General features: G+C 56.6%; 1 protein-coding gene and 1 long non-coding RNA gene across 13 annotated transcripts in view; both read right to left on the bottom strand.

Moving 5' to 3' along the window:
• The window catches only part of TRAPPC9 (trafficking protein particle complex subunit 9), a 532,249-nt gene that overhangs the window by 110,296 nt on the left and 398,302 nt on the right, over nucleotides 1-23,651 (bottom strand). For all 12 annotated transcript variants that reach the window (XM_047725278.1, XM_047725277.1, XM_047725280.1 and 9 more), the window contains one exon: nucleotides 12,631-12,784. In XM_047725278.1, coding sequence (XP_047581234.1) covers nucleotides 12,631-12,784 — 154 coding nt within the window. The remainder of the gene's footprint in view (nucleotides 1-12,630; nucleotides 12,785-23,651) is intronic.
• On the bottom strand, nucleotides 4,975-12,617 carry LOC125097556 (uncharacterized). Its single transcript, XR_007126554.1, has 3 exons — nucleotides 9,748-12,617; nucleotides 5,782-9,268; nucleotides 4,975-5,640 (listed from the first exon to the last, which is right to left on the bottom strand). It is a non-coding gene; the product is annotated as an uncharacterized LOC125097556 (long non-coding RNA).

Raw genomic sequence — 23,651 nt, 5'->3', positions numbered from 1 at the left:
GGACAGAGTCTCAGAAAGGTTGGTGGGTTGCCCGCTGCGAGTGACCAATGGCCACGAGGGCTGACCCATTGCCCAGCAGCACAGGGTACTACCAGGGAGTGTGGCTGGGGTTCTTGGCCAACATGAGCCCACCTGGTAGCAGACACACTCCCAGGCAACACTGGTCCAGTTCTGTGGACTCCTCTGTGGCCATCGCTCAGCACTGCAAGCCTGCCGCGGCCACCATGAGGCTGGTCGGCTTTCATCCTTGTTGCTCAATCGGCTGCAACAGCACAACCCACCACTGCGGGGGAACACAGGCGGCATCCGCTCCAGGAGGACTCAGAAGCCTCTCACTTGGGGTGAGTCTCTGAGAGGGGATGTCTCCTGTCAGTCCCAGGCTGGGACTCCACTCTTCCAGTCTCTGAGCCAACAAGATCCACGGGGAGCAGGGTAAGGAAGGGATCTTCTCCCTCCTGAGGGGAGTGACCCAGGAATGGGCCACTGCCAGCCCCAGTGAGAGCACAGACACTGTGATTGGGAGAAGTGGTGCCCTTCCTGGGAGCCACCGCCTGTGCTGAGTCAGTCCCAAGCCCTCAGCTCACCACCCACTCAGGCCAGCATCCCCCTGATGCCATGACCCCAGCAACACCCAGAGGGAACCCCTGCTGGGAAAACACATCCCCTAGGGAGTCTGATGAAGGCCCAGAGCCCGGGGACTGGCTGGGCAGTGGAGACAAGCAGTTGTGTTTCCTTTCTCTCCCTTTGCGGCCACCATGTGAAGAGGCACTTTCTCTTTCAAAAAAAAAAAGGTACCAAGCCCCCTTCCTTAGCTCATAGCCGGGTCCTGGCAAAGTTCTCCGTGATTCATTGGCATCAAAGAGCTGGAGGGAAGTGGGATTGCGTACACGGTGCCAGCAAAAGGAGGCAGCTTTCCTTTCTTCGGTTTGGGTTTCATCCAGGATCTGATGGGCCACATGACTCACAGGCACACAGAAATTCACTGGCAGAGTGGTGACCAATTCCCAGTACAGGAAATGCTCCCAGGTAAATTCCAAGTCTCAGACTAAAGGACACACAACTGAGTCCTGGAGAGGGGGACACAGAAGGGTACAAATGTCGGGGACGCTCCTGTTGGGCGGGCTCTGTGGCAAGCACTGTCCATGCCCCTTCACCTGGTGGGAGGCAACAGTTGTGCCATGTAGACAGAGGACCCGAAGCTGGGAGGATGGAGTGGGGATCCTCCCACGGCTCCCCCCAACTCTGGCATGCTAGTGCTTCCCCACAGCATGGCTCCAGAAGGGAAAGATGACGTGCTCAATGATACTGGGACCAGATCAGCAAAAGTCCCGAAGCTTGAAACCCCCCATAATGGCAAAGCCATGTGAATACAAGCACAAGGCCACACTCCACTACTGGAAAGGGAGAAAGTTAGTTATAAGTATGCAAAGTTTTCCGAGGCATACAGTTCGGTGAAAAAACCATGATGCGAAACAGCACATACTTTTGTGTAAAAACAAACAAAAAAAGTCTTTATGTTACTTAGAGTTTCTGAGAGAAATTCTGAAATACGTGGAAGGGATGAAGAAAAATGGGCGTTTGGGGAGGACAGGCAAGAAGGGAACACTCTTTTTAAAAAAAAATTTGAACCATGTGCATATTTTACATATTTAAAATAAAAATTTTAGAAAAAATAAACAGTGCAGTTCTGCTGGAAGCAGTTGCAGACCTGATACAGTGTGGGCATGATGACGGAGCTCCGAGGTCGGGGCTGAGAAAAGTCAACATGCCTCATCCCACCCAGAAGGAAGAGCTCAGCACACAGGTGGCTGGCAGATTTGGGCTTAATATGCACATTTTCATGTTTCCTTCTTTCCTGAGTCTTTCCAGGGGTGTAAAATGAAGACCTCAGAATATGGCATATTACTGCCTCTTACAAAAAAAAAAATATATATGCCAGACTTTCAAAGCAGATCGCACCACGGTGCTTGCAAAATAGAAATAGCGCCTAATGAACGTGGCCAGGATGAGAAGCTTTGCGATGATTAGTTAGAGCGGCAAGTTAGCGTGTGAGTAATTACAAAGTTGCCAAATGGCACTGGGGCTTTGGAAACCATTCCAGTAGCATATTTCTGTATTAATTTGCTTTCGGATGTGAGCCATAAAATTATACAGCTGAGCTAATAAAGCTAATTACCTGCAGGCACCACCCCTCCCTTTCAGCCCCATAAGCCACCAAAGAACAGCCTGGTGTCTGAGCCTGGACACACAAATGCAAAGCCAGCCAACCAGTCAGTCATGTAGCTGCCTTTCTCGCTCACTATTACAGGCAAGACCACAAACATCCCACAATGAAGGCCGAGGTGGCAGCCGCTACTGTTTCTTAAATACACAGAGCCTGGCATCCGGGCAAGAGATCGATAAATGGTGAAGGGGAGCATAATCCCACTGCTTCTATTAGAACATTTCCAAAGTGCCTCCTATGAGAGAGGCTCTTTGTTAAGTGTATAATATGTATCTTTTCATTTTCATATTATCTTTAAATTAAGACTTTAGCCCCTGACAGCTACAAGGCAGGGACTGCTAGTTCTGTTCAAAGTTTTGGTTGGTTTGTTTGATTTTTTTTTTTTAACTCAGGCGCAAGGTGAGAGTAAGAAAGCCGACAGAGCTATGAAGTGGCAGGTTCAAGCAGACTGACCCTGGAGCCCATGTTCCGCAGCCACTTTCTGACAGTTCCCTCCAAACGCCGCGCCCTTTCTCAGGAAACCTGGGCGTGGAGCCGGGCAGACAAGCGGTGGGAACTGTCCGTGGTGCTGAAAAGGCTCTCTCCCTTTAAAGCCCTTTCCTGTCACCCAGGACACAGCAGTCACATCTCCGAGTAGTCAGTGAGAGTCACTATTCTGAGATTCTGCCCTTACGAGGGCAGGGCTGGTAACTCTGCAACAGGACTGTGGAAACTCTGCTGGTGTGCACCCAGGCTTTGCAGGTGTCCTAGGCCACATCCACAGGTAATCATGAATAACCCATGTGCCTGAGCCAAAAGAGAACACAAGCTCCCAGCTCAGGTCAGCACAACTCTCATTCTGCTTCTGGGGCCTTCCACAGATAGCATCTAACTCCCCAGCAAGGAATAGCAAATTCCATGTTTGGTGCCCTCCATGCTTGCTACTTCTGCCTCAAAGACACAATTGAGTTCCCTGAAGTCACTGCCCTTCATGCACTCCTCCTACAGGTCACAAATCCTTGGAGGTCGTGAGCCATGAGGCCCAGGGTCTGGGACTGGATCTTGCTCAGTGTGAACCTCTTCTGCCCTCCCCTCCCCAAACCAGCAAGGTCAAAGAGCAGGCAGCCATGCCTTCCCAACTGCTTAGCTGAATTCAGAGGACTGCTTGTGGAGGTGAGCCACAGGAGAGTGATGTCCTTGATCACCAGCACGGTGCCTGGCACACAGCAGGTGCTCAATAAATGTCTGCTGTGCATGTGTTTTTCCTGAGCATGTGTTATGTGTCAGTTACCTACAGATCATCTCATACAGCCCTTATAACAATGTCAGGTCAATAAAACCTCTTTAGGGATGGCAAGAAACCTTTCCAAAGTCACACAGCCAAGAAGGGGGAGTGTAAGGTTCACATTCGGTTCTTCAACTCCAAGTGCACGGTTCATTCCCTGTCAGACTTTCTCCATACGTGCCACATGTTTCCATGGAGATGCCTCTTAATGCCACAGTGTTAACCCAGCAGACAGACTGGGTCAGGACCTCACCTTTAAGATGCCTTTAAAGGAACAGACTCAGAACAGGTACCTCAGAAGGCACTTCACTGAGGCCAAAAGTCTCTTGGACACCAAAAGGTTCATTCTTCCTTGTGTGAGGTGACCATGAACACAGATGTGTTCGGAAATTTGGCTCGAGTCCATACAGGGCACTGGTGTGACCTACAGCTAAGATAATGGCATTCAGCTCCAGCAGGACCTGGCATATGTAAGTGAGGTCCTCTCCCGTTAAGTTGGGAGGCAGGAAGACGATGCTTCCCGCGCGGCAAGCATAGCCCCCGTCTGGCCAATACTGACACCAACCCAACACCCGGCAGGCTGTCCCTCAGCTCTGGGCTCCCTCCCAATTCCCACATAGCACTGGTTATGAGCTGCAAACATCTATTGTCATAAGTGACTCCCCAACACAGCCACAGTGAGCACCCTGGGGGCAAAGACCAGGTTTCCTACCTCCAAGCCCCTAACTCCAGATCTACGGAGCTGGGAGGCAGAAAAAGCCAACTGAGGGAGTGAGTTTTTCCAGGAATAATGCAGAAGGAGCTTTAAGTTATAACCCGTAAGGGCCACAATTTGTTGACAAGTCACTGCCCACACAAGCTTGAGGGAGTGGACATTTACTGAGCACCTACTACCGGAGGCCAATGCTTACAGAAGATGCACAACCGAACATGACAGGTAACCCCCTCACTCGGAGAGACCTTGTGCTATATTCCTTTCCCACAGACAAGGCACAGAGCGGCACTGTTACTCTGCTTTTCCACTGTAACCCTTGAGAGCAGAAATGGGTGTCAAATACCTAGAGCCCAAAAGGAACCCCAATCCTGGCAGTGAGCCTCCATTTCAACTCAACACCCTGTAAGGGGCTCACCAAGAGAAAGAAAGAGATGGCAGAGACAGCCCAGCACTACCCCGCACAGCTCTGCAGACTCTCGTGCTGAATTCCCAAAAGGCAGCGCAATCCCACAACCAGACACAAATCCATCACGGTGACAGCAGGCCCCCAGGGAGTGAGGGGGGAGGAGCCCCACCAGAGTCTGAGGACACAGCTCCCTGCTCAGAATCCTGCAGTGGCTGGCCGCAACTCTTGGAATAAAACCCAAGAACTCCCCAGAACCTCATACAAGTGCCCATGATTTCCTCTGCTTGCTGACCTCTTCCTTTGCACACCCTGCACCCAAGAATGTGTACCAGCCATGTTGAACTACGGGTACTTCTTACGACAGGTGGGTGATGTCCTGCCCTGGTGCCCTTACTCCTGTGTTCTCCCCAACCCGGAACCTTCTCAGCCATTCTGTTGACTGGAGCCTCAACCTCACCTTAATGGGGATGTCCCCTCTGACCCAGCACCAGCCCAGAAGTCACCCCTTCCTTCTTCCCTGGCTGTGACGGCTGCACCCTGTAGTGTGTCTATGCTGTCCCTGCGGCCTGCCTCTGTCCCCATGCACCTCCCCGTTCCAGTGACTCACAGCAAGTATCTGTCAACACCCACTCTGTGCACTGAGGTAGGGGCTAGGCATGAAAGGCCTAGATGAGAGCCTTCCTACTCTTCAGGAGCCCAGTCTGTTATGTGAGCCTTACATATGATTGCGGGTCATTCATCGTTGTTAAGGAAACTTAGTATTTGTACACAGCCTTTTGATTTACAGCATTCTCATGATACACAGTTAATCTTCCACGTGTCTTGAGAACCATGGATGCTTAATTCCAGATCTCTGAAAAACAGTTAGATGCAAGGAAAATGCAGAAAGCCAATAACGCACCTTCCCGCTCATCTTCAGCTAGACCGTTAGCACTGATGTATCTGGTGCCGTACTGCGATTTGAAAACACTGAGCAGTTTCTGAGACCTTGTCTTTATTCATAGAACTGAAGCTTATCATGAACTCGTCTTCTATTTCAGAGAAAATAAATAAATAATTGCTCAACCAACTCTCCCTGGATGATACAGCTGCCCAGGGCTCAGCCAGACCCTGCTGAGCCCAGGGACCTGAGTCCTCCCGGCCCCGCCCCTCGATCTGAACTCCTAGTTTACCCGCAGCCTACAGAGCAAATCTGGAAGCCCATCACCAGGGAGCAGCCGACAGTCACTTCCAAGCCGGCTTCCAGGTGCGGGAGCCGGAGGGGGCAGCCTGCACCTCAGGCGTCTCCGAGGAAGATGGACTGTCTGCACCCACGTGCCAGACCTGAAGAAACGACAGGTGCAGGGACTTAGCCCAGCCCCACTTCAGCTCAAATAAATTAGCAGATTGCCATAAATAGAAATTACACTAATGGAAAGGCTGCTTTACATGATTAATGAGCCTCTTTCCCATGACTGTTTTCCAACCTGCACTGCGAACTTTGGGGATGCTGATGTGAGTTGTTCTCCCCCCAGCAGGGGTGGCCTATACCTCGGCTCAGCTCCCTGCGGTCAGAGACCCAACTGGACGGGAAATGCCACATGGCCCAGTGAGCTCCCCAGGGACAGTGTGCAATAGTTCAGCCCCGCCCGCCCTGCCGGGCTGAGGGTAGGGCCGGCAACGTGGGGAGAACCCAGGGCGGGGGCAGCACTGACCAGCAGGGTATCCGAGGGACGCTGCAACCTCATTTGGCTTTCTCTGCAAAACGGGGCTACACAGAGGCCTTGGCAGAGACCGGATGCCCAGCACGGAGCCAAGAGCCACAACCTGAAGCCAGGCAGCTGGGCGCAAATCCCAGCTCCACGCCTCACTGGCTGGTGACCTGGGACGAGAGCGGGAGAATCTCACGGGGTCTCGGTTTCCCCATCTGTGGAATGTGCCTAAAACCACGTCCTAGGGCTCTCTGTGAAAATTAAGCGAGCCCATCCAAATAAATCACTCAGAACAGTACAGCCCTTAGCACGTGCCCGACAGGCGTGAGCGGTCGCTCCGTGAGTCTGTTAGACACACGCACACAGTAACTGTCAAACCGAAAGGACACAGAAGGTGTTCCAATGGGACATGCACCTAATGACACACGGTGCATATCGATCTGTGTGATGTTTACACGCACACTATACCACACACGCGTGCACACGCACTGCACTCACGTGTGCACACACACGCAGACCACACACTCACGTTAATATCTCCGCCGGCTCGGGAAGCCCTTCCCGACTCCCCACGCCAACTCTGAAATCGATGCTGTGTGCCAAACCCTGACTCCTCTCAGAGGGATTCTAAGGTGTGCTTGGCCACCATGTCTGGATTTGGGGGAGACAGCCCTCAAGTCTAGGTCCACGGGCCCAGGAGCCGGGTCAACGGTACGGGATCAGAGGTCAGAGGTCAGGCACTGTGCTCCTCTCTGGCCGGGAGCACTGCTCCACCGGGAGCTCAGAGGCCTCGGAGTCGAGGGACTGGCAGCAGCTGGAGAAACTGAACTCCCTCGAGGCAGACACAAAACGAACCCTGAATTTTGCTTAAGGTGATCCAGAAATCTGCCGTACTGACGACAGGAGGTGTTTGCATGAAATTCATTTAGATTAAACCCTTTCTCCTGACATGGCTACTGGAAAAGCCCACTGCACTGTGTTTTAGAGGGATCTCATTGCAAGAAACTCATTGGTTTGTTTTCTCAGGGGATGGGAAGCCATGGCTCCATTAGGCATCTCAGAAAATAAACGACAAGCCAGCTAGGAAGGGTCAAGGGTGACCTGGGGCAGGCCCCTGCCCACACTTTAATCTCCGGCCCTGCCTTAAAGGGGAGGTGGGGTCGGCTGGAGGCACATTCTCCTTACTGCGAAGAATGTGGTCTGGAAAACTGAGAAGCCAGGCGTGGCCGTGTCCCAGGCCGACTGTCCTGTCAGGACCAACCAAACTGAGGACACTGGGCTGACGGTCTTGCAGGCATATGCTTGAGAAACTCCAGCAAAACCCGACACAAATGTCAGAGCCCGTGAAGCCTCCCAGGTTCACTAGGTCGACTGGTGTTGGCAAGGCCAGACACTCCTCGGTAATGCACAGCCTGGTCCAGACGCATGGCCCCGTGCTCGGAGCAGCTGTCCTGCTCCGTGTCCCTCCACGTGCCGGCTACCTGCATGTAAGTGACCTCTGCGTGCTACAAAGATATTCCAGCTCCCCCTCTGGGCCGGCAGTCCTCTGGCATCTAAAACCCAGGCTACGGCTGGGCTCCTTGAGTCTCTACCTGGCGCCCGAAGCAGCCAAATGGTTCCAAAGGGTCTCCAGACAGAACCCAGGAGACAAATGCTTATCAGACCACCTGGCAGAAACGCTGTCCAGATGGTCCGGGTCGCTGGCTTTTATGGGGATCAGCTGAACTGTGCACCCAGCTCTTGCCATGAAACCTACACAGGGATGGATTCTGATATGTCAGCAAGTATCCTGCCAACCCCTAAGATGCTCTTGGAGGGAGATTTGCAACAGAAACAAGGAAAACGAGAGCGGGACATGACACCGAGCTTGCTCCGTGCTCATCCTCCGTCTGTTTCCAGCACAGATCGTCTGTGCACAGCTGCCCTCTGGAAGCGGAGCCCGGCTTCCAATAAGACTAATCTTGCTCATTAAAACTCCCTTCACATGTCCACCACAGCCCTCGGCATAGTGCAGCTGAGCCGGGAACCTTTCCGTCTGCGCCATCAAAGAGAAGCAAGCCATGCATTCACCAAATGGCTTTATTCTTTTTTAAACTTTTTTATTTTACCAAATGATTTTAATACCTACATGCTGGCGACTACACGCAGCACAGAGGCCAGGAAAGGAGCACGCACCAGCAGGGCAGGGACCATATCCCATTCTGCCCATTGCAGAAGTCCCCGGTGCCTAGCACAAGCCCAGCACAGCGCCAGTGAGCGGGAAGTAGCTGCTAAAGGAACAGGATACCGCACAGACCCAGGAACGGCACAGCAAACCTGGGAACAAAGTGAAACTTCCTGTACTCGGTAAAGACGGTAACAAAAAGAGCTAGGCACTGAGTGTTGTAGGAGTCCGAGGGGAGTGGCGGCTCCGGCCGGGCGAGACGAGAGCGGTACAGGCCAACAACAGAGCGAGCCCCGGGAAACAGGACGCGTGAGCTCGACTGTCAAGCATGAGGAAGACTTGGTCAGACCCTGGTGGGCCCACCTCTCCCGAATTATGCATGGAAAGTGGAAACAGATCTGGCCAATCTCCAACCACCCCAGAACCAGCTACGCTGAGGTTTTCTCAGAACTACAGTCCCAAACCCCGGCGACAGGTCTGATCAGAGGTGGAAGTGGGGGCGCGGCTGAGGCCTGGCCCACTGCCTCCTGTGCGGGACAAGCCCATCCAAGGCCAGGTCATGGGAGCAGCTCTGGTTCTGCTGGCGGGAAAGGGGGTGCCCCTTGCAGACACCCTCCGGGGTTGGGTGCCAGGCTTACACAAGAGCCGCGGGACCTCACTTCAAGCAGGCAGTAGGAAAAGGACGCGAGTTTTGGGGTCCTGGCTGTCACCTCCAGTGAGTCAGTTCACTTCCAAAACGCACTTAGTGCTCAAACCGGAGCACTGTCAGTTTTGCCAGTTTGGGGTCAGAAAAACGCGATTATCCTGGTGGAGATCAAAAGAGAAGAGATGGTGAGACCTAACCCTACAGCAAACCTGAGCGGGTAATCTCACCTTGACTGAATAGACGGGGACACGTGTCCCTCGGGCCACAGCCTCCCCACGGGGAGGCCGGAAGCAGCAGAGCTGGGCCTTCGGTCCCGGGCTCAGGCCCCAACCGTGCAGCATCCTTGGTCCCATCCTAAAGCCGAACATGGGTGCTTCCTGCCTTTACACGTGGATGGCTATTACCTGCTGACCACAAAGTCGGCTCTATCAAGGCTTCCCAAGTTCAGCAAAGACTACCCAACCATGGAAGCTGGCAGGGAAGGCGGCGGGAAGGAGACTGCGCCGAGCAGCAGGAAGCAAGCATGTGTTCACCCAGACAGCATCAGTGTTGGTCACATGAGCCTGGCTCGTGGGCCTGATGGCGCCTGTGCAGGCCCAGACCCCCACCCCCAGGAGACCGCACAGACGCTACGTACCAGCCGGTTCCTCTTGCCAAAGAGGAGAAGTCCCTTTAAAAATGACCAGGCTCAGACTGGCGATAAGGAGGAGTTACACAGGAGAGGGAGTTTCATACAGATTTTGGAGGCAGGGAGGGAAAGAGGGAGATGAGAGGAAGGAAGGCGGGGTGGGGGAAGGGAGGCCCCTGGATCCCACTGCCCTCTGGTCTGCATGCTCTGTTACCAGTCACGGGGAATGACATAGGTCGCTGCTGCTCTCAGCCTCCGGAACGCGCCAGCCCTCACTCGGGAAGGCTCCTGCCTCAGCCCTTCCGGGGTGCGCTGTAAGTCCCCATTTCCGTGTCTGCTCCTCCCTCGGACTGGGGGCATCGCCAGGACCCAGCACACGAGGGTAAATGAATGTCCAGCTCCTCAACGGCTGAACAGTGGGGCTGGAGTTCCTGGCCTCCCCTGGCTGCTCGTCCGGTCACGGCGGACACAGCGGAGACAGGCATGTCCCCATCTGCTGCAAGAGCCACGATTCCCACCAACGGGTCTAGGCAGCCTCTCATGCTACATACGGACTATTTTTATTACTGTAGATGAGTGTCAAATAAGGCTCAAATTTTTGTATAAAGTCTAAATATTGAGAAAATATTACTAAAATGCATAATAGAATTATTAGCCAATTCGGTCTTTGGTCTTTCCATCTGCTTGGATCCAGGTTTGCAATAGCAAAAGTCTGCTATGCACCCACGCCAGATGTCACTGCCAGATGAGAGAGAGAGATCCTTAGTACTCTTCCTCTCTAATCGGATCCGCCTATAGGGACAGTCTCCCCAAACTTCCAATCGCCACATCCAGGAGACAGATGTGTCTGCACACGTACATAGTTGCTGTATAAGTTATTAAGCCAACACAGAAAACGGGGACGCCGACCTCCTGAAGGAGGCAGAGCTGAAAGAAGAGAAACCCCAAAACATCTCTGGCTTGTTTTGGTCATTGTTTTCAGAGAACACAAATATTTTGAGGGTCAGCACCACCCCATCAGACGGAGCACATCCCAGCACAGGGCTTCCGTTACGTGCCCGCACCCCGCATCCTAAGGCTGACCTGGGCGGGCAGTTGTCACCTCTGAGACAGGGTGGCAGAGCCCTCCGCTGTGGTGAACGACCTGGGCCCGCCCAGTGGTGGCACCACAGAGTGGCAGGCGTGTCTTGCTGGCACCAGGGAGGCAGGGGCGCAAACCCCCCATTTCAAGGCTTCCTGCTCCTATCTGGACCCACAGTGAGACGACTCAAAAGGATGATGCCTTCCTGCCGGGCCTGCCAAACACACTGCCTCTGCCTCCAGGGGGCTGTGGTGGACTCATCCACAGCCAGGCCTCCTGGCTCTGCACTGAGCTCCGGGCGTGAAGCAAAGGCCCTGAGGCCCGGGAGCGAGCATCTCAGAGTTTGCAGAACCTCTCCAGCTCCCTGAGCTTCAGCATCATGACCACAGACACCAGGACAGGAGAGCCATGGCCTTCTGCTGTCCCCCGACCTTCCCTGACAGCAGGGCTGGGAACAGGGCTTTGCCCTCAACACCACTGGGCAGTCGGCCCTACCACTTCCTGGCTGGGCTCACGGGGACTCAGCTCACCTCTCCCCAGGGGAGCGAGAGCACCAGTCAGAGGCAGGAGGAATATAGGAGCCAGCAGGGCTGGTGTGCAGGGCAAACACCACTGCCTCTGGGGCTCTGTTACTCTGTCTTTCCACCAGCAGGCACTGGTTGGGGGGAGTGAGAGAGGGAGGCTCCAGTCACCCCTCCTTTTCACATCCCATTGGACGAAGGCAAACACCTGAACTCCGTGATGGGCTGCTGTGCTCCAGAGGCCCCAGGCACTCGGTTTTCAGTGTCTGGTCCCGTCCTCCGAAGTGACACGGGACGTGCTTATTTTGTCCCAGCAACTTGGGGACGCAGGTCCACCAGCCCCAGATTTTCTGAAGTGTACACAAAGGAACGTGCCTCAACTCCTGGAAACCACCAGCCGCAGACTGAGGACCTTTCCAGAATCCCGGGAGATGGTCTAGGACGATCTGACACTACAGAGCACAGGACCCAGGCACGAACAAGGAGACTGAGGCAGGCACATCGGAGTGGCCTCTTCCCGGGGGACGTTTGTGCAAACCATCCTCTAACACCCCAGACCTCTAGGACGTTGCCTAGCCTGCAGAAACCCCTCTAATGTCACCCCTTCTGTGAAGCCTTCCTGACTGCCCTGTGCCCGCCGCTTCCTCCCCTGAACCTCACAGACTCGACACGATGCTCGGCCCAGCCCCTGAGGTGCAGCGAACCCCCAGCCTGCATAGCCATGCCCAGCAAGGTCAGGAAGCCTCGTGGGGGCCTCCTCCCTCCCCCTCGGCCTCTCGGGTGCCTCGAGGAACACTGCCCCAAAGCAGATGTTCTGCGGGACGGCCGAGCGCAAACGCGAGTGCACCCGGGACTCCGGCGTGATGGCAGGTCACGTGGGGCTGCTCTCCTGCCTGGGACCTGTGCCACGCCCCCCAGCTGCCCAGACAACTGCGTCCGTCCTGTGTCGAGTTGTCACTCTGTGACGCTTCCCAAGCCCAGCATTGGGAGGCCGGGGAGGCTGGGGTGAGAACGTGTCGCTAACACAATCGATGCTGGCAAGAAACATGTGACCCACGACATTTCAGGGAGGCGGCCCTCCCTCGCCCTGAATCCACACCTTCTCGGTGGGGGCCTGGGACAGGGAAGGGGCTAAGGAAGGACACGCATGGTCCGCGTCTCCTTGGCACGCCCTTTCTGAGCTCTGCGTGCTGAGCACCCGGTGGTGAAGCCCCCTGGGGTAATTCTTGGGGAGCACAAGCCCCAAGCAGGGGGTACCACGCGCCAAGGTGGCCGCCATGAAAAGGATATGATTCTCCAGTGGACGTCCAGCTTGCTGTCGATCTCCAGGCCACGGGCTTCCTGCCTCTCTTCCTCCAGTGGCTTCGGATTTGCAAGCTGTCCCTTCGCACCAGGGGATTCTGGGAAACTCTCAAAGTTGAACTTGTCCACTTGAATGGCCATTCTAAGAGAAGGGGGGACAGCAGAGAGTGAATGAGCAGGAAGGGTCGGCTGCCGGCTGTTGGAGTGTCAGCACAGGCCTGCCGGAGACCGTAGGACTCATCGTTGTCAGTAGTTCAGAATGGGTTCGTTCCAAGGAAAGGGACTAGCAACTCCCAGAGCAGCACCGGCCCCGGAGGTGATTCAATGCACAGCCTAGACCTGGAGACACGGTCAGAGACCCTAACCTCAGAGGAGACTCACACTCCCCCGGAGAAAACATCATTTCTGGACCAGGGTGAGGCAGGCAGGATGTGGTGTGCGCACTTAGAGGGGACGGGAATCATTTAATGCTGGGGGCCCCAAGAGCCGCCTCAGCAGCAGCCCCTCATCTCTCAGTTGCACCCCACCAGCCGTGCCCTGCCCGTCCCCATCTGCCCCGCACCCAGGACCCTCTGTTGTGGCACCCTCCCCGCCGGGTTTCTGCTTCACTACCATGTCCTCTCCAAAGCCCCCCCGCTTGCTGGTGTGTCCAGCCCTCTCTACCTTCTGGCAGTTTCTCGACACACTGGGCTCTTCCTGCCTCAGCCTTGGTGCTCACTGCTCCCCAGGCTGGGACCTTCTCCTCCTGAAGTCCCGTTCTCAAGGCTGGAGCTTGAGGAAGGTGTTCGGGGCACCCCCTCGCCCCACCTCCATGACGCCATTAATCTCCGCCGTGGCATTTATCAGGAGCTGTAAAAACACTCACTTGTGGGCTTCAGGGTCTATGGGGTCTACTGGGATTTAGGTCCCCGAGGGCAGAGGTCTGCAAGGCCACGCCATGGTCTCCAGGCCTGGGTAACGCCCGCACGCTGAGGCCAACTACTCCCAAACAAACAGGGCGAAAACCAAGCCTTCCTGCCACGCCGGGCCAATGCTCACCTCTCCCCCTCGCAGCTGCCTGACCTTGTACCTTGCCCTTGTTCCGCTCCGGCCCGGGCGCTCTGCCGCCCGCCTCCACTCCCCACCCGCAGCTTGGAAGAAGCTACCGAGCTGCCGTAAATACACAGCCTTCAGCCAGGAGGTGTCCGGAGCTCAGCTGCCCCAGAGAACGAGAGACTCGTGTGTCAGCAGAGAACGTGGGGGCTTTCGGAGCCAGAACTCCGTCTGAAAGCTACACGGACTCCTTTCTGACGGTGGAAGTAGACAGGCTTACCGAAAAAGGTAGGAAAATAGCAAAGAGCATAAAAAAGAAAAAAGGACTCAAGCCTATTCCCTAACTGTAATACCTTCATGCTAGTCTTTCTCCTATGTATTTGCACATCAGTGCAGTTCGAATGACTCTATGTGTACAAGTTATTACACATCTTGTCTTACTCACATGCACGCACATAAATATATACATAGACTACGTTACTCCTGCTTTTTTCCAGATTTATTTGAGAGAGAGACAGAGAGACAGAGAGAGCGCAGGGCAGGGGCAGAGGGGGAGGGAGATCAGCAGACGCTCCGCTGAGCAGGGAGCCTGATTAGGAGCGCGATCCTAGGATGGAGATCACGACTTGAGCCAGAAGTCAAGAGTCGGTTGCCTCACTGGCTGAGCCCCCGGGTGCCCTCTGCACCATTTCACTTTCAGTGCACTACGAACACTTCCAAATCACCACAAACCAGTCTGCAGGACATCCCCTCATGCGGCCATACCATCGCTCACCCAACGATCGCCCTGCTTTCAGACTCAGAGATCTCTCAATTTTTAAAAAATTACTGTTGAAAAAATCCTAAACATCTTGGCGCTTCAATTTCTGGTCTGCATTTATGCTGCGTGAGGAGCCCGTCTCGAAGCAGAGACTGGATCCAGAGGGCAGAAAAGGTCAAGGCTGAGAGCGCTGAGCTCATTCTCAGACAAGCTCCCCCTGAGGCACACGGGCAGCGAGATGGTGCCCCCCACACCGTGCCCCTGCAATCCTGGCCAGGACGGAGTTTCGGTCTTCACTAGGAAGAAGCGAAACGTTGCCTCGCTGATGCTGGAATGGGCAGGTCTGAATCGCTCCGGAGACCGAACATTGTTCCGGAAGCTTATTAGCTCTTTCGTACGTACTTTTCTTCCCCCGTGAGGTGTCTACCCGTGCGGCAAGAGCACCCCTAATTTCCTGCTCAGCAAGGGCTCTCCCCAGGCCCCCACCTCGAAAGTGGACCGAGGCAAACGAGTGTTCTCTTCAAGCAAAAGGTCAGGATATTTCCTAGCTTTCACTAAAAAAGGCCAATTTCCATTCACCTCCGGGGAACCCAAAAGCAACTAATAACTTTCACCTTGAAATGTGTTTGGCAACATTCTGGATCCCAGGCTCTCGCTGCTGAACACAGAGGGGCAGCGCCCGGCCAGCACCCCACATCCTCTGGGGTGGGACATACGCCCAACGCTGTGCCAGTGCGGTTACATGTGGGTGCTTCTCTGGACAACTTTTTGAACAATTTCTGGAGAAGGAAGCACCAAACCGCATCACCTCCCTCCACCCTGGATGAGAGCATAAGCTGGCTGTGCCGTAACACGGACGGCGGAAGGAGGTAGAAATTCACAGACACCTGCCCCGCGCCGAGCCCCGGACTAAGCGCTGTGCACGGACATTCACCCGAGTGATCGCAGCCGGAGGAGGAACGTGATCTCCTTCCTCATCGGCCACTGCCCCACGCCAGGAGCCGGCCGCCCACATTGAGGCCGTCGCCCAGACTTGGCCCTACTGCTCCGCTTTCAGCTTCTCCCAGCTGGCGTGCAGAGCACTGAACGGGGAGTCGGCTTTTGGTCGTGCTGTGTGCAGAGCTGGCATGGGACACAGTGCCAGGGACGGCGAAGCCTGCTGCCTCATCTACACACCAGCACTCCCTGAATCTACAAGAGCCCCCACCCCCACCGCCTGCGACAGGCAGGGCCGGCGAGCGTCCCAAGGGCGGTATCCCTCCTTTCCCACAGACGAGAATGCTGGGGGACCAAGAAGCTAACTCACTAGGGTCACCCAGCTCAAAATCCCAGAGCCAGAATGCCATGTCCAAAGCCAAGGATTGCTTCCCCAAACCACCATAAGCCCGCTGGCCTTGACCTCTCCACGTGGTCTCAGAGCACAGCCCCTAGGCGTCACCACCCTCCTCCATCCTCCCTTCCAGGGCAACGTATGGCCAGTAACCTGTTTTCCTGGAGCAGAGTCTGGACGCGTGAGCTCTCTGCCTGCTGAAAGCTTCTGTGTTCCATGAAGCAGCAGAGGGACCCTTCGCCCTGGTGCCTCGGAGCTGCCCCGGTCTGAGTCCAGCCACACAACGGGCTTCAGCCATCATGGCTTGAGGGGTTTGCTTTTGTCAGGAAGCCACCGGACTGGGGACGGCAGCGCACTGGGGACGGGAACAACTGTGGGGGTGTGCATGGGGGCACCAACGTGAGGCACACCCCGCTCCTCCCCCACGGGCGCACGGCTTGGAGTGCGGTCTGCAATTTTGCAAAGGGCGGCCGCAGGCTCACGAGTTCTCATCTGGGCACATGGGCCACCACCTGCCTGTGGGCAGGGATGGGCTTCACACCCCAGACGACGTCACGTCCATATTCTTAGTGGGCAAGCCTTCTTCCGAACGACAAGGGAACACCAAGCCGTAAGGAGGCATGGGAGCCGCGGGACTGGCCACACGCACGTGGAGGACAGCTTCCCGGCACGGCCCTCCTCGCTCGGGCTCACATCCATGTCACCTCTGGTACATGGGGCGAGGCCGCACATGTCGGAGGGTATCTGGGCAACCCCCCACAGGTGTCCCAAGAGTAATTCAAAACCAAGGCTGATCCATGAGCAAATCACAGAAAAATCAGAAAACACAACGTTCAGAAATGATAAAGGGAGGAGAGAGCAGGCGGGACGAGGACCCCCGGGGAGCACACATGCCCTCCACACGGCCGCAGGAGCTCAGCGCGTGGCGGTGACGGCCCTCACCGGGGACTGGGGCCGGCACGGAAATCACCCTCCACACGAGACCTTGTGTTCGGGACGCCTCTGCCGTTCTTGTTTCTACTCGTTTTTACTTTCTTATTTTTAATCGAAGTGTAACTGGCACATGAGATTCAGGGGTTCAACACAGTGACTCAACCCTCCCATACACACCCTGAGCGCTCACCAGTGAGGGACCTACAGTGTTACTGTGTTCTCTGCGCTCTGCTGCTCGTCCCCGTGACTTACTCTCCTGGAGCTGGAGGTCGGCACCCCGTCATCCCCATCCCCCACCGCCGCCATCCCCCACGGCCGCCGTCCCCCACAGCCACCGCCGTCCCCCGCCACCGCCGTCCCCCACCGGTTTGTCCTCTGTGCCTGTCAGTGTTTGTTTCCTTGTTTGTTCGTTTCTGTGTGTGTCTAGGTTCCGCGTGTAAGTGGAATCATGTGGTGTTTGTCCCTCTCTGTCTGGCTTGCTTCATTTAGCACGATCCCCCCTAGATCCGTCTGCGCTGTCCAGAACGGCACGACCTGTATTTGCCATCGAGTGAAGACATGCTGGTGGGCAGAGTGAATGATCAGTAGTTAGTGGCTGACCTGGGCCAAGAATCTGGTCTCTGGTCTCCCCGTCCACCGCGGTCTCAGAGCGGGAGGACATCTACAAGGGACCCCAGGAGGCAACGGGTCCCCAGTAGATGGGCAGAGGGTCGAAGAACCTGGCTCTCGTCACAGCCACTGGCTGGCGCGGGGGCGAGCTCCAGGGCTAGGCTGCCAGCTCCCCTTGAGGGCATTCTTAGTCGTCTTAGTGTCTCCCCCACACCCCTGGCCTTCTTTAAAGCCAACCTGGTTCTCTAAAGTAGGGGAACACCCGCTGGTGCATGTGTGAGAAGTCTGAGCATGTGTGTAAGTGTGCTGCCACTTTGCCAGGGGTCATCTGGATTAGTCGCAGGGACCAGACTTGAATCCTGGATCGGGGGAGAAGCCCAGGCCGCACACGCATGTGCCGGGACAGCCTCCTTCAGATCTCCGGCAACGGCACCCAAACTTCAGCCCTGCGCAAGGCTGGCCCAGCCGCACAGACCCTCCCAGCACAGCTCCTCCCGGAACAGTGGTACCCGTCACCGGGTCCCTCCTGGCATGCAGAACCGGGCAGCCCAAGCTCCTCACCTCAGACGGGCTAAACCCCTCTTGTGAAGGTTGTGTGTGGATCAAATAAAACAGCAGACACAAAATGGTCAGCCCAGTGCCGCGACACCAGCAGCCCAGTATAAGCAGCGTCTGTTGTCATGGGGGTTAGCCCCACGTCCAAGGTGCTCACAGACACAGAAATCACCTCGGGCCGCTCGTGGACCCGCAGAGGCTCTCGATTCAAATGCACGAGTGAGTCTCCAGGAGGCATCCTGGCGCGCAGCCCTGCCAGACGGTCCCCACCACGGTTCCTTTCCGATCATCCTCGATGGGCCAGAGTTCAAGAAAATTAATACCACGACTGAATGCCAATTTCCCACGTTTAATTTTACGGCCAAATGTGACCGTCATCGTCAAGAGTTTGCACTGGAGAAAGGTGCTGTGGTTTCTGAAGTCTATATAAAAGTGGTGGTTTTTAAAATATCGTGTGATTCAGTCTTTGAGCAGCAGATAACCTCACCAGGGAAGTCATGACGATGACATTTAAATACAAATCAGAGACTCGAGTTTAGGAGTGCTAGCCACATATAATTAAATCGAACTTTCACTAGGAGATAATTGACCATTACAGCACCAGGGCTCTAAATTCAGGTGCTGTATCTCATGGGCGTCTGCTTGACGAGACCGGCCTCTTGGGTCTTCTAACGAAGTACAACCCAAGCGAAAGGACAGTCAACCCTGAGGAGACACCCATCCTGATGGAGGAGGGCTCAAAGCAGAAATGGCAGGAGCCCTGACATCTGGATCAAACCCAAAGAAGATCATTTTCCCCTTAAGCCACAGAGATCAATTACAATAAAGAAAAACCCTTCCTTATCATTGGTATTATTTTTTTAAAGATGTATTTATTTATTTTAGAGACGGGGGCAGGGCAGAGGGAGAGAGGAGAAAGGGAGATGATCTCCAGCAGATTCCTCACTGAGCACGGGCCTGGCCTGGGGCTCGATCCCACGACCCTAAGATTACCACCTGAGCCAAAACCGAGAGTCAGATACTCAACAGACCAAGCCACCCGGGCACCCGCTTTCTTTATTATTTTTAAGTGAAAAGAAAAGACACTGCAGATTCTAAAAATCAAAGCCCAGCACAATCCAATCAGGGCATCAACAGGGAGTGCGCCAAGCACAGGCCGCCTGGGGGCCATCAGCTCCGTGTTCGCAGCAGCCCCGAAAGGGACTAAATCTGTATGTAACAAAACCAAATAACTTGCCTGAGGCCACAGAGATGGCAAACGAGAGGAGGGGATCTCCTCACCAGCACCAGGCGTGGAGAGCCTAGAGTCAGAAGCAGGTGGGGACAGGAGGCAACCAGAGGACGCTGGGGACACACCTGACGGGCAGTCAGAAATGAACAGTGTGCACATGCAAACAGGGGCCTGACCCACCGGCCACCACTGTGGTCTGAGTGGCCACAGGGCTCAAGGGCTGGACTGGGGGGTCCACTCAGCTTGTAACCAAACCTGGGGCTGGGGGGGCCATGGTCTGAGGCCTACTGCCCGCCCCCCACCCAGTCTGCTCCGTGCATAGGTGGTGGCAAATCGTGGCCCTGCCCACGTCGGGCAGATAGAGGCCCGGGCTCTTCCAGGGGTAAAGGCCACTGAGGAGTTTGTTTTGTCTGAAACTCAAGTTCCTCATGAGTTTAAATAGCAGGTGTCTGGAACCCCCCCCCCAACTCCTGGGTCTGGACGCCATGAGTTCACGGAGGCAGATGGGGATTCGGGGGGCTGTCAGGTGACAGTAGCCTCCCACTGCCGGGACAGATTCTCAGAAGAGTGAGGGTCTGATCTGAACACCCTGGTCCCTTCATCAACGTCTAGCTGCTTCCACCGGAGGCTGGGGTCATGCCACCCCCACGCGGCACCCATGAAATCTGGACACGTGCTCTTTCTTGACTCAACACACCCACTTTACAGAAGGACAAACTGAGCTCCCAAGAGGCACGGAGCCCACCAGAAGCCCACGGAAGGCTCATTCCAAGCCCGTGCTCCTGCCCCCACGGAGGACTTGTACTCAGGGCACCCATCGCCTTACAGCGCTGCCTTTGCCCCCCTCCCGCCCCCCGCCCAGTCCACCCACCCAGGAAGACTCGGCAGGACACGGCCTCCCTGCGAGGTCTCCCTGCCTGCCCAGCCCGCTTTCCTCCGAGGCACCTGTGTCACGCCCGGGGCTCCAGGACAGCGGCGGGTCCAGCTGCTGGGTCTCCACGCCCGCAGACTCCGTGACGCTGGTCAGGGGCTGGGCCTCAGAAATGCCCCCACGTGTGCAGACACCGCCTTTATAAACGCTACCCAGATTTCCTCTGTGGGAGCGAAGGGGTGCGTCCCCGCTGCGGAGAAGCCTGACCTGCCAGCTCGCGCGGACCGAGCAGCTCCTTCCCCCGAGGCCGGCGCCGCCACGGAGGCACAAGCCCCTTCCCTGCATTTCTGTACAGCGGCGTTAGTTTTCGGACCCGCGAGGACCTTCCTAGGCACACAGCAGGGCTCGGGCAAATGAGATTCCCAATTCGTGCCCTCGGCTGCCGGCCCCTCCCGCTCTGGATCGCAGGAAGCAGAGTGAGGGCCTGCTTCACTTTTAGTTGGGTTCCCACTGCCCAGCCTCCCACCGGGCAGCTTTCCCTGTTTAACGGGGCCGGCTGGCCGGGCTGCATCCACGTGGCCCCGAGCCCGGGAAAGGCAGGAAGAAGCCAGGCCCCGGCCTCCCTGCCCGTGACCTCAGCAGCACCCCGTGAAGGGGCAGGAGTCCGGCTCAGCAGCTGGGAGTTCCCGCTCCGACATCAGTCCTGACGGAGCGTGGGATCCAGGATGGGTCCCCTCACCGTGAGGGCCCTGTGGGACGGGGAACAGTGTGGACAAAGGAGCAGCTGGTCCTAACCCATCCCTTGTCACCTGGGAGCCCTGCGGCTAGAGGCGAGTTACCCGAGTGTCTCCAGGCCTCAGTTTGTGCATCTGTAAAATGGATACCCTCCCTGATATGTTAGTCAGGACTGTGGAGAATTAATCTGAACCCCCTGCATGGAACTGGTGCTAAAAATGTGGAACTATTCCTTTTGGGGCAAGGAAGAGGCCCTAAGGGGGATGTGCCGGCGGCTGCACAATTCTGTGACGGTGCGAGAAACCCACCCGGGTGGACACTTTCGATGGGTGAATCTCATGCTATAGGAATCCTATCTCCATAAAGCTGTTTGCAAAGATTAAAGCGTTAAGGTAGTTATCATGAGAAAGACAAAATGGGAGAGCATTTATGAAGCCTTTTGGTGAAGCACGAAATGCCCGCGAAGCACTAGGCATTTATGCTGCTCACCCATTGCCCCGAGTTCACAAACCACATTTCACCGAGACCACCGTGAAAGCCTGAGCCTCCTGCCAGACCCTCGCCCCACGCGGGCTCAGCCGTCCCCGCCCACCGGTCTCCTCCGTGCCTTCCAGCACCCCGGCCCAGACCGGGAGCGGGAAACCTCACGCTAGACAGAAACACCGCTCAAAAGCTCCAGCCTGACTCTCAGGTCTGTGCTCCCCACTGCTTTCCATGAGGCCGCTGGGGAGCCCCATGGGCAGCAGCGTGTGCGGGCCTGTCCTCTCCGAAGCATCAGAAATCATCCCCTGATCAGATCGCCTCTAAGGACAGGCTTTGGGTCTTCCTCCAACACTGTCCACAGGCTAGTCTGGGGAAAGCTGTTCTAAGATTAAAGTATCAATCAGATTCCTTGCTGGTTTTGTGCTAGTCTTCTCGAGTCTGAGACAGCTGGCTTCTGCCTGGGTCTGCAGCTGCTCAGCTGCGCCTTTGGGCCGGGCCCTGAGCTCCACCCCGGCCTGGGCAGGACGGAAGGCTGTCCCATGGGGGGCTGCATGCACTGCCTGAGGGCATCAAGGGCAGGGCCCGGGCCACGGCACACAGCTGGTGCCTCATCAGTGCAGGCTCCCTCTGCCTTTGTGAATCATAACAGAAACGAAGCCATGTTGGTGATTCTCAGCCTTTTGTGGCTGAGAGCTGGGGGGCTCTGCTTTTCCCTAAAGTCATGCTGCGCTCAGGGAAGGCTGTAAGAGGCCGCCCGGTACAGGACCTCAGGTTCGGACTGGCCGCCACGCTCGGGCTTCCGTGTGCTCTCAGATGAAGAAGTGGGACGAGGATGACACCTGTTCCAGCTGCTTCTCAATTCTCGAGGGGGCTCCGCGAGATTCCCGGAGGGAGGTCAGCAGCAAGGGTGGGATGGTCACGGAGCCTACATGCCCTCCGTCGCTCTGGCAGAAGACGTGGTCGGTCCCGGAGCAGCCTGTGTCTACAAGTGAGGACACCCCAGCCAGGGACAGCTCCTGTCAGGCTGGCCAGGCACAGGGCTCACGCTGCAGCTGTGGGACTCGGCCGGCTCCCGAGGAACATGAGTGCTCCCTGGGGCTCCACCGGCTAACGTGTGAGGGCCAGACAGGACGCTAGTCACACTGTGGCTCCAGCGGGGACGCCAGCTAGGGCCACACTAAGGGGCAGGAACCCGGGACGAGCCACCATGGGGTGAGCTCAACCGTATTCAGGGGGCAGCTGACATGCGGGGGGCCCCAAACTCAGCACACGGGGACAGAAGGGGGCTTGGGAGCAGGTCCTCCTCCTCTGGGAGCCACTGACAAGCTGTCAGGTTTGTGGTGGGGATGGAGAGCGCTAGGACACAGGGAAGCTCAGGATGTTGCAGGAATGTGGGAAAGGGACAGCTAACCCCGCCCCAGCCATGTCGGGGACGGGAGGGAAGGAGGGCGGCTAGCCGGACAGCAGGGCAGGGCGGCGAGGAGCCGAGCGCCAGAGGGATGCAGGCGTGCAGAAAGCTGGACAGGACAGAGGGAGAGAGCGAGCAAGAGGCGACGTCAACACGACTGGACACAGGGAGCTGGGAGGGACAGAGGCAGAGAGACCAGTGGGGCCGTATGATGAGGCTGTCACGGCCTCACTAGGGAACGAGTGCGCCTCCTCTGTGCCGCTGCCCGCCAGGCGGGGGACCCACGCCAAGAGGACTGTGGACAGCTAGTCCTCAGAAGAGAGGAAAAACAGGGAGCAGAGAAGCACAGCCGCGGGAGGAGCAAAGGACACTTCTGAGCCTCGGCGACGATCTCCCACATAATCCTAGGAATGGGTTTTACTATATTCCCGGAGCTGGTGAGGAAACTGAGGCCCGAGCAGGTAGTAGCCCCAAGCATCCCTCTGCAGGGCCCAGGTGTGCACAGCGGCCAGGAGGGCCGGGGGGTACCCAGGAGTATCCACAGCACAGCACCGGCTCCTCCCTCCAGCCCAGGGGACAGCTGGGACATTCGCCCCCAGAAGTGAGAGCCCAGAGCCCGGGTGGAAGGTTCTGGAGTGAGGAGGCAAGCCGTGCATCCCGAAGGATCACATAGCACGAGGTGGGCGAGCACGAGCAGGGGCAGGGCTCGGGGAGCCGCGGCTGTGCCGGGACGCTCTAACCCTGAAACAGCTTCTGTACAGCGCAGACAGACAGACTGGCCGGGGAAACCGACCGCGACGCGGGGTGAGCATCCCGCTCTGCAGCCAGCCCCAGCGCTAACCAGAAACGTACTGAACGTGCGGGCTGGCCGCGCTCCCGTCGTCCTCGCTGGAAGCAGATCCCTGTATAGTCACGTCCCCATGCCATGGGGCTGAGCGCGCACAACACCAGGCGGTTTCCAGGCCCTCCCGCAGCCTGTCTGCCTGAGCACGCACACTGCTCCGCCGTGCACGGGGTGTGTGCCTGCTTCTCCTGTCCCGGCGCCCGGCTCTCGGGAGGGGC

The sequence above is a fragment of the Lutra lutra genome, chromosome 4, assembly GCF_902655055.1.
Source record: "Lutra lutra chromosome 4, mLutLut1.2, whole genome shotgun sequence".
Taxonomy (NCBI): domain Eukaryota; kingdom Metazoa; phylum Chordata; class Mammalia; order Carnivora; family Mustelidae; genus Lutra; species Lutra lutra.
The sequence above is the reverse complement of the archived record's forward strand: the minus strand, read 5'-3'. Positions and strand labels throughout refer to the sequence as shown.